Here is an 11,257-nt window from a genome sequence, read left to right as displayed (position 1 = left end):
GGGGGGGGGGGGGTCACATTTTTAGAAATTCTTTTATCCATCTCCAGTGATTTTTTTTCTGCATGGCTAGCAATCCACACATCAGTTCCAATAAAAAGGAGCATGTTCAAAAACATGATTTATTTAGGGAAGGTGACACACCAAGTTAAATGACCTTTCCCCAATTCTCTGCCCTCAGACCCCAGGGATGGCAAACACACCACTACCCCAGGGCACCCAATCTTGGCATCACATTTCCAGCATGTCACGCTGGAAATTCTCGCAGCGCAAGGATGTGTCTCATCACAGGGCAGAGTCCTACAGAAATACACAAGGTGACAAATCTCTGTAGGTTCTCAAAAATGTTCTAATGAACCTAGCTAAATTTAGTGATCAATCCAAACACACACATTGTTGTAAAGGTCAGGCTGAAAACACTTTATATTCAGCTTTCTCTGGAGAAGACTTGCATGTAGCCATTTGATACAGTTCTGTTTTAGCTTCCCCCAAAAAGCAATGTATTGGTATACAGGAAACAGCTTTTTATTGGTCCTTACCTGAGACGACCCAAGCGCCGTGGTTGTAAGGCCTGTAATTTGCGTTTCTCCTCGCGAAGCTTCTTGCGTTTTAAGAGCTCGCCTTGTCTGGTCTTCAGGGATGCATGGAGGGACTTCAGCTGGAAGAGGCCTTGACGTCGCAGCCGATCTGTTTTTTCTGCGTCTTGTCGGACTTTCTGAAGAAAAAAAGAAAAAACCAGAACAAAGAGTTTTCACCTATACAAAAACCACAGCAATCCATTCTACTACAAGCAAGCGACTATGAATTCATAGTCTGGCTTAAATGTTTATTAAACATTTAAGCCAGACTGAGTTTATTAAAGGGCTTTTACTGTACATGTAGATCTAATGTAGTTTGCATGGAAGAGAACATCAGACCTTATCGCCAGAATATCAGGAGTGTTGCATGTTCTTCTAACCGTCACCTTGTCTGTACTAAAGGAAATCTGTTTTAAGATAAAAGGGGCTGCCATGAATAATATTTCCCTCTAAATATGCTTGTTAATTTGATCTGTTGGCTTCAGTGCTTAGATCTGCTTTCTGGTTCCAAATCAGTGTCTCAGACACGCCTGACTTTCCTAATCTGCATTCTTGTTCAGGATCACGGACTCAAAATACTGACGTTATTAGCTGGCAGTAGTTAATCACATTAAACTGGCCTTGTTCTGCAATGTTAAAGACATTTAAATGCTTATGCAAGCTGCTTCTTCAGTTCTTATGAAAAGTACATTTCTTTTGGAGTAGTGTCGAGTGTTCTGGCCCTAAAAAAGAAGACTTTAATGGGAGCACCTGAAATATTTGTATTTTTCTAGCTTTTTTGCCTAGTAACTAGTCAATTGGCTGAATATAATGATTTAAAAAAAAAAAGGGCTAAACTAAAAAAAACAAACGCCTTAAACACATTAAAATGCCTGAAAAAATGCACGCAAGATCCTACTGTAAACCAGTTTTCATGCACTCACTGTGAATGTTGAAAGGCGATAAGAAAAAAAAAAAAAAATCAGCATCAGCACTGTGCCTGGGAACACCAGCAGCTGTGCATTGTAGTGCAGCTGCTGGTGTGAATGGTACCTAAATGGGGGACCGTGGTATGGACACAGACTGAGTGACTTCTGTCCGGACAGCGATTTGAACATGTGCTCGGTGACAATTTTACTCACCAGAATTTTAATTCTCTACCCCTTCTCTAAGGGGGAACAACTTCTGGTGGTCAGACAGACAACAGTACAGTTCTAAAGGACCATTACACCTACAGGGAAGTTTGTTGGGTGTGGAGAAGGTGTTGGGTGTGGATAAGAGGCAATTGCTGACCACAATGGGAACTAGGATCTGGTAAGTAAAAACAGATTTTAAAGAATCCTCCTAGGGAAAAACGAGCCGTTATCCCTTGCAGTGTGGGGGTATTTTTTTTTGCATCTGGACACACACACACACCTACCTTAAGAGACCAAATACTGGTAATAAAAGTTTAAGATAAGGTGACACATGCTAGGGGTTGTTCCTAAGCACTGGTCTTTTATAATATAGTATGAAGGCCATACGCTAAAGTGGGAGCTTTGCCCTCAAACCCCAAGTTACCACTTCTAAGATGAAATCAAGGTCAGGTCACAGGGTAGTGTCCGCAAGAGACAGCTTAACACTTTGATGCTGTGCAAGTGCCCCCTCCTTTCAGGTTGTAATTTAATGGGTTGTCTGGAAGTGTAAATGGCCACAGTGCTCGTTAGGACATCATATACTATGACGTGAGGAGGAGAGAGGTTTTTTGCTTTTGTTTTTTTTTAATACTGCACCCTATTTGTAAGGTTAATGCCGGGTTCTTAACAAAAATATCCATACAATTCCAAAAGTAGGTACAGAGGTACTCATAGGTCATACAGTGGAGAGAAGTCAAAGAATCAATATTTTATTGTCAATGTGTCGATGCAGCCCAGTCCATCTTAATCTTGATAAAGATGGACTGAGCTCCGTTGACAAAAGGCTGATGCCTTGACTTCTCTCTCCACCCGTGGGTGCCTCTATACCTGCTTTAAAAATCCTAACTAAAAATCCAATGTTAGAATTTAGAAAGGGAAAATGCACTCCAGTCAGTGCAAAAGGTAGAAAACCCGAGCCCCAGTAACTTGTGCAGGGAAAAGCAGAAGCATAGAGTGTCAGACGGAGAACGCACCTTGACAGCAGACTGAGAAGTCACAGGACTCAGGAAGGAGTGGGAGTGTAAGCTGGTTCTGGCTGTATGCCCAGCTGGTACTGAATCATCAAGCAGGGATTTAGAGCCTGAGAAGGGCATCGCTGATTAACTCTACGACGAGGTCACTAGACCTCAGGAAAGCTCCAAATATAAATCTGTTTGTAAAGTTTAATAACAGAGCAGCGGGTCTCATTCTGCAGCTCAATGGGCCTTAGAGCTGTGAATTTGCTTACAAATACATGTGAACCAAGAAGGAGCCAGAATTTTTAAGAACCCTCCGCATCTTTAATAAAATGAATGCTATTTAACCAGTTGACATCCGCGGTGTTAAACCCCCTTCCCATCCAGGCCATTTTTCAGTATTCAGCGCTGCGCTACTTTAACTGACATTTATTCCGTCATGCAGCGCTGTACTGAAATGAATTTTATACCCTTTTTTGGGGACAGATAGAGCTTTCTTTTGGTGGTATTTATTCACCACTGGGGGTTTTATTTTTTTACTATATTAAGGAAAAATTACCGAAATTTAAAAAAAAAAAAAACAGTTTCCCCTATATTAAATGATAAAACATTTATTATTACATTCCCGCCGATCGCCTATATGTGAAACACCCGGTAACGGGTGTGTGCATTTAGCGGGTTTTCTGCCCGTGCCCACTAGGGGGCGCGCACGAGCAGAAAAAAATTGCCGTCTGGAGACGGCAACCCGCAGATGCTGCAGTGCCGTCCGTCCGTTTTTTTACTACGGGTGGACGGCAAGAGGTTAAAAGCAGAAGCACAAGCACTAAATCTCCTAGCCAAGGTGTAATTTAGTAACCTACAAAATAAGCCACTCTTTTTCCCACTATGCAAGAAAAAAGGGAAAGGATTCCTGACAAAGCAGCAGTTGGCAGCGATACGCATGAAGTTCTCTCCACTGCTGACGCCAGACCTATTTCCTATTCCTGGGAGGCACCTTCCACATCTTCTGCTCAGGTTACCTAGATCATCAGAGGGCTTTCCAGGTTTGTGTCAATGTTATACTGCTTTTACATTTGACCTTGTTCACTCTGCATGTAGGTTATCAGTGGAATCACCGTTATTTTATTTAATCATGTCGTTTTTGCAGTTCTCCCTCGCTGCAATATATGCGTCACTGTTCTCTATGTATTACGCATTTCATTTTCTATTAGGTTATATAGTAGACCATTAGGGGGCTTTTCCGATTGTACTCGATATTCACACCACTTTGATTGTTACTTTAATGCCGTATGCAGTTAATCAGTATAGTCTTAGATTTTTCATCCAGTTATAAGATGCAGATGCCCTCTATTGTGTAACATATATTTGACATCACTTGGTACCCTTCCATATTGCTGGCTGGAATATTTAAGCATGATCTGGGTCATCCCAGCGCAGGTCTACTTTTAAGCTGCTGGCTTTTACATGGCAGATTTTCACTAGTGGTTGTCATATGTTTCAATTGTTCTTAAACTTACTTGTATATGGTACACTGAAATACGTTTAAGACATATTGATTTAAAAATAAAAAAATTCTATATGCGCAAGGAGAACACAAAAAAGAAGCACCGCTCCTCCATGGCTCAGAGAATGAATAAGCTGGGTGCTTGCAGCTGGGAGAGTGTCCTTACAGCAATATGAGCCCATACAAACAGAAAAGCTGTCCGCACCTGGATTCCACTGAAATAGGTTATTAAATCTTGTACCACATATCATTGGCATCATACCCAAGGTCTGCACCCTCAGATGTAATTCACCCAATTACGGGCTTAGTTGAAGACTCTACGTCTAAGCCTGTGATTGGGTGAAACGTGTCACAGGGGGCAGACCTTGGGCAGGACACCAGTGATGTGGTACAAGCCTCCAGCGGAATCCGGTGTGCGGCTAGCTTTACTTTTTCAGGCAGAAAATTGTCAAGCTCCCCCCTACTGGGTCTGCGATTGCTGCCTATTAGATTGATGGACTCCTCAAAAAAAATAAAAAAATGTAGAGGATGCAAGCAAACTGGTTTCAGGGCTCTGGAAAAAATGTCAGACTCCCGTATTTAAAAATGTCTAGTTCAGCCAGTTATAGTTTACTTAAAGCACACATAGGGGCGTATTTTTAAAGCAGTGAATCTCACATTCAAACATTCACTGCAGGTAAATCTCACAGGTTCTTGTGTTTAAATGACTGTGATTAACACAAGTGAATGTTTGCTGAAAAATGTTTGCTAAAAAGGTGCACAGAAACATTTACACTGCTACCGGAATCATAGAATGAAATGTAGTGCAAGGTGATATTTTTATTGCCTATAACTGAACTTTGCCCAATGTTCAACAGCTAAAATTCCTTACCCGAAATTTAGCTTCTTTCTCCTTCCTCCTCTGGCGCTCAGTCTTTCGCTCTCTCCGAGGCATACAAGCGGTTTTTTGCGCCTCGCTCTCTTCTTCACCCATGTCATCTTCAGACTCCTCCACTAGACCCTCACACAGTTCTTGTAGGCGGCTTTCCTGGAAGTACAGAGATCATGCGTTTAGCTTTTCACCATCATTTTGACAGTCCGCATAAGGCACGAGGAGCTACACAAATCTGTGGTGATACCTTGTTCAATGTGTAATGCAAGTTAGACAGTTGTGAACATGCTGAACATTTGCCAGCCTATCCCACAGAGGACAATAGATAATCGCCAGACTATTATATTGATGGCTGGCACAAGAGCAGCAGTATATAGCCCAGGGCTGGCTAATGCAGTGAGACCTATGTATACACTGGAGGTCTGTATTTACAGTAAACATTTTGGGTGAAGGCAAGGAAGGGAGTGGAATGAGGTTTTGTTAAAACTGATCTACAACTCTGAGGTTTGGTGGAGATAGAGAATCCAGGGGTACTTACCTCAATCTATGGTGGGACTGCCTGTTAATACAACTTTTTTGGTCAAATTTTTTTTTCATAATGACCTTAGTGATAAAATGTATTCCCGCTCCCGAAATTGCCTTGCTGTCCATCCTCCCTGGACACAGAACACATCAACGGAAATCTATGCTCATATTCCTTCCCTCTGCAGCCAAAACAACTAATTTCTCTATTGGAAGACCCTTCCTTTCACATTGGGGGAGCATAGTTAATTATATCATGCACATAGAGGAACTTATGGCTTTATATATGGGATCTTATGATTGATTTTTCTCACTTTGGGCATTATGGTTACACTACTCACTCAGTTTTGTAGATTGTTCTGTCTTCCGCTTAGGTAAGCAGAGAATTTTTGAAGTTCAGTTCTGACTTTGCTATATGTATTTATACTCTGTCAGGGATACAGTCATTGCCGCTTTCTTCCATTTTCTCCTTCCCTACATGACAGACCTTAGACATTCCACCTATATGAATACGTACGTACACATATAGTTCAAGGCCCCCCACTGCAATGACAGTCTGTCCTTGTTTTACTCATTATTGCTACCATGAACATGCACCACTTAATCATATGTTGTACTCTCTAACCACTTTTATGCTACTTGGTCAGCCTGTGTTAAATAAAAGGTTGATTTAACCATAAAACTGATCTACAAGAGTTAAAACTGAACTTCGAGGACCACAATTCTCTTTACACTCGTAATCTCCTCATCCCTGCAAATGTGTACCACCCCCCCCCTTTATTTTAAACGGCATAAAAATTCAGATTATAGAGTTGGACCAGCTTCCACTGTACTTCCACTCTCTTGCCAACAGCAGCGCTGGTGTTGTGTCCCCACACCCTGTGTAAGCTTGGCCATTCACAAAACAGTGTGATGCAACTTCATCACAGACTGTGCTAGCCTACACATGGTGCAGAGACAACACCAGTGCTGGTTTCAGAAGAGAGGCCAAAGTACAGTGGAAGCTGTATCAACATGTCCAGCCATAAGCAGAATGTTTATGCAATTTGAAGGAAAAACAAACTTTAATACACCAGAGGAAAGGAGAAAATGTTATATTATAATAGTGGTGCCCAGAGTTTAGCTTTAAATCGTCTACTTTCCCCTGCTACAGTCTACAGATGGGTAAACAGATTTGTACTGGGACTCCATAAGAAATAAGTTTTCCACCGAACCCAAAAAAGCCATCCATTAATCTGGGGATCGCAGCAAATACTAGTGACAAGAGGAAGGATATAGTTGCATGTTTCAGAAACACCAACAGATGATTATTAGAGACAAACCTCTGTAGGAAGTTGAGCCCCAGCAGGGAGCTTCAACTGTCTCTCCAATTTCTCCTCTTCCTTTAGCTTCTTTACTTCCACCTCATGAGCCTGGAGGAGCAGCACCTGGGGAAAAAAAACAAAAACACCACATTACAAATAAAAACTATCGGGCCGAGTACTCAAATCTTTATAACAATCGCTGTTTATAATGTAAGTGATGTGATTGAGACCATACAAATGGCAACTGAATGCAAGCAGAATACATTTATTTAGTGTGATTTCAAACTTTCCTGGAATTATGTTACAACTTGGTTGTAAAGATGAGGGCCTGCATTTGTCACGGGTTGCTGTTAAATTATGAATTTCTTTGTCGTCTCTGTATGTGCACAACTTCTACAAAGAGGCATTGTTAGAAGCCTATAATAGACCCGTCAGCCCAATATTTGATGAAGTTGCAAATCGTAATTAGAATAGAAATACTAATATGCTCAAAAACTCTAGTACATTATATATGATATGTACATAGATCCACAGCAGAAATCTAATGCACTGGTCAGATACACAGAAGCTATTACAGGTTTGCAGCAATTAACTTGTTCACACAGACAAGTAGTGAAGAAATAATACGACCTGTCCCATACCTGGTGTGACTCATATGTTGGGTTGTAGGAGGCCCCGGGAGCTGCAACTTCAACTGCAGGTAGCTGAGATGGTTTCTTGTTCAGTCTATCTGGACGCTGCAGAAAAGGGGGGAAAAAAAAAAAGTGAAAAGGTCAGATAAAAAATGTTGGGGGATTATGGGGATGGTCGAGTTATGATCTGCTTTACAGTTAGGCACAAGAAATAGATGGGGACTCAAAAAGGGAATGTTTGTCCCTTTTTACTTATCTTTGGTAAATGACTGCAGTTATCCAATATATGGCAATGAAACAAGATGATTTGTAGATAGGAAAGGCGGCTCCCATTAGTCGCCAATCTCCTACAGAACACAAAACTTGACTGGGGGATAGTAGTCATCTACAGACAGCCTAGAGATGGCTGGGCACAAAGAACTGCTTTTCCAGTATGGACTATACACTTGCACCAGATACCAGGGCCTCATGTTTTGCATCAGGTCTCACCTTTAATCACTGCTGTCCATAATTTTGCTATCTTACCAGTTTTCCTGCTAGGTTCTCCTAAACAAAGCAAACCTCATTGGCTTTTTAAGTCATTCCTACCGAGTCAAGCCAGTAATCATTTAGAAAGAAAAATAAATAAAAACTCGACACCCTGCCAGGATTTTTATGCCTGCATGAAGAATGCTTAACCCGTCATGTTGGCTCTCGATAAACAGAGCCAAGCTTCAGGGATCGATTGGTGGAAAACAGGTCTATTGCAGCAGAGGGGAACATAAAGTCAGATAGAAGCCAGACTACTGGTTGGAGAATATACCTTTCCAACGAGGACACAGAGCACTGGCTATCCTAAAGGGTCACATTCAGGCAAGTACTTAGTAGACCTGAACAAAGATGAAGATTTGCCTTCAAACAGGAAAATCTAGAAGTGTTAAATGTATCTAAAACAAGTACCCTGAAAACGTCACCTTTAATTCCGCCTAAAAGCAGTGTTTCCCCGACATGGCTAGACTGGCTACGCACTTGTGTATATCTGCAATGTGAGAGCATCAAGGCACTGTGCTTTTAACTGCTGGTCAAGAGATTTTGTGATGCCACTACTATGCTGCTCCTTGCTGGAGAGGAAGCAGTTGTTGTGCTTCCACCATTAACTTATCACCCTTCCATTCATCTGACCACCAGTGCTTAGGGAGACACCTCTAATATAGATGCTGCTTCACTACAAAGATGGCTGCCATCACACAGACAGTGCAGAATAAAGGCATGTCAGTAATATGGAAAAGAAAAGCTGCATTGGGATCCCATGCAATACTGGTGGAGGAAGCTGCCCTCTTCTATATGGAAGAAAGATGGCACTAAGTGACCCTTTTTGTATTTTACTAAACATTTTTAAAAGAGCAGAAAGCACTTGCCTTGACATGACCCTTTTTGGTCTGTTGCAGAAACCACTGATCTTTTCCTTCCAGCGCAGAATCCAAGGGATCTGCCAAAGAAAGAATGCATACAATGAAGCAAGTAGGAAAGTCATTACAGAATTGAAGTACTGCAGTACATTTTACTTACTATTGTCTCCCCACATGTCATAGAATCCCCGAGATGGGTTGTTGTTGGCTTCTGGTTTGAGCGTTTTGGGCTTGTTTAGCTGTGCCCTCAGAAGTCGTTCTGATCGAGGAAGAACTCCTTTCTTCTCCAATTTCTCCACTCGCTCACGTTTCCTCTTAAGCTTCTGCCCATTGGGTATTTGGTGAGATAGAATGCTAAGGAAAAAAAAGGATCATGTGAAACACAAAAAGGAAGGGTAAAGAAAATATTTATTCTCAGAAATACATAAAAAAGGAGCAAGAAGAGGAAAACAGTTAAAATATAGTAAGCAAAATTAAATTGAAGTGCAGGGAAAAATTCTCAGGAATCAAAAGTCCCACATATATAAAACACTCCTTGAAATCATGGTAATGGCAATATTTTAAAAAGGAGAAACGGCAGCGGTAAGAACTCCCTGGGCCGTTTCCAAATTCAAGATCCCTTTTGCCAAACTAACTCCAAGTGCCGTCTGTAAAATGCAGCTGAAAATTCCGGCACTTAAATCATGGAGCAGGAATAAAAAATTGAAGGCAGTCAAAAGACTACAAACATCCACAAAAATTAAATATCAGCTTTAGTCAGATTAAAACGACAAGATGTTTTTTTCATGACTCAATGTAAGGGTGTGTAGTAACCAGATTTACAGGTTTAGACCAGAGAAAATACCCATTAATATATGTCAAATTACAGGCAGGGGTGGGGAATTTTTTTTTTTTAAAACTACTTGTCCAAGGGCTAAAGCGGGGGCCAAAGCTATGGGGCCGATTCTACTTGTCCCTCATGACAATCTACTTGTCCTGATACAAAAATTTTTTTTTTTAACCAGAACCGTATTTAGCAGTGCTAAGAAGCGCTTCTTATTGGTCAGTGCCGTCAGGTGACCGCGTTGACCAACAAGTGCTTGCAATTTGCATGCAAATAAATGCAGTGTTTTAACTGCGATCGTGTGCAACCGCACGGGCAGGGCTGTAGTGCAATCTGCCTGGCACGACTGGGGTGCCATTAGAAAATAATGGCACTGACAGCACAATCGGCGGTGGTGTGCAATTCCCTGACCACCCAGCCATCCGCTCGGTTTCGTGCACGATGACCAGGCAGTCACGGATCGCACACGACTGCTGATTGTGCCATTATTTTCTATTGGCACCCCAGTCGTGCCAGGCAGATTGCGCGTTTACCTGCTGCAATACAGCCCTGCCCGTGCGGTTGCACACGATCGCAGTTAAACACTGTGCGTTTATTTGCATGCAGATAGGGGCAGCGACCGTTTTTTTCCATTTTTATTTACGTTGTAAAACATTTTCGTTTTATTATTTTTACTTTATCGCACTGTTGCTAGAACTCCTGTGACAGGAACGAGCAGCGGCTGCCGAGAACAGAGGCTGAGGGAGGTGACAGAGCCTGTCACTACTCCACGCCCCCTCACCCCTGCTCGCAGCGCCGCTCATTTTAAGAAAAGAAAACCAGCCCTGCTACTTGTCCGTAGCAGGTCTAAAACAGTGAAGAAAGCACTTGCCCGAAACTAAATGTCCCGGGCGATACGACGCCCCCTGTACAGGTATCTGTTATTTCCACTGTTAAAGGAAGGGAAAAACAGATATACTGGCAGCATCAACAGATCATAAAATTAGGTTGTGAAGTGACTAAGGAAAAACAAAACACTGCAATGTTAATTCTATTGCCAGACTGCATCATTAATAACATTTGCGATCTTGCCTAGTTATACTTTAAACTGACACTAAACTCAGGGGTTAAATCTTAATACATTCAAGTACCTTAACTATTAACACAAATGTATCTTATTTGTGTATCACTCGGCTGTAGAGCCTCAAATCATCTCTGAACTCGTGCTGACACTGTCCTTCCTTCTGGAGTGTGGCTACGTTTGTTCCCCATGGTCGCTGTGTGTGTTGTAAAGTAGTCACCACTCCAAGCTCACACCCGTAATAGACTACAATCTCAAGTGACATCACCAATTCAGAGATGATTTGAAAATCTACAGCTGAGTGATACACAAAATAAGATACATTTTTGTTAATAGTTAAGGTACTTGAAGGCATTTTTACGATTTAATTCCTGAGTTTTGTCACTTTAAAGCTAAACTCCAGGGAGAAAAAATATTTAATTTTATCTACATATACTACATCCAGAGGGCTGCCGAGTATGCTTAACA

At 41.7% G+C, this 11,257-nt stretch overlaps 1 protein-coding gene across 1 annotated transcript in view; it reads right to left on the bottom strand.

Annotated features, from left to right (window-relative positions):
- Window positions 1–11,257, bottom strand: part of GLTSCR2 (glioma tumor suppressor candidate region gene 2) — a 28,026-nt gene that overhangs the window by 12,118 nt on the left and 4,651 nt on the right. Inside the window, exons 4-9 of the mRNA XM_018556007.1 lie at window positions 9,067–9,260; window positions 8,916–8,986; window positions 7,528–7,623; window positions 6,905–7,009; window positions 5,061–5,216; window positions 537–712 (exon numbers count right to left, since the gene is read on the bottom strand). Of these exons, the coding sequence (XP_018411509.1) occupies window positions 537–712; window positions 5,061–5,216; window positions 6,905–7,009; window positions 7,528–7,623; window positions 8,916–8,986; window positions 9,067–9,260 (798 nt within the window). The remainder of the gene's footprint in view (window positions 1–536; window positions 713–5,060; window positions 5,217–6,904; window positions 7,010–7,527; window positions 7,624–8,915; window positions 8,987–9,066; window positions 9,261–11,257) is intronic.

The sequence above is a fragment of the Nanorana parkeri genome, unplaced genomic scaffold (genome assembly GCF_000935625.1).
Source record: "Nanorana parkeri isolate BGI_ZX_2015 unplaced genomic scaffold, ASM93562v1 scaffold221, whole genome shotgun sequence".
Classification (NCBI taxonomy): Eukaryota; Metazoa; Chordata; class Amphibia; order Anura; family Dicroglossidae; genus Nanorana; species Nanorana parkeri.
Note: the sequence above shows the minus strand (reverse complement) of the source record. Positions and strands in the feature narration are given on the sequence as shown.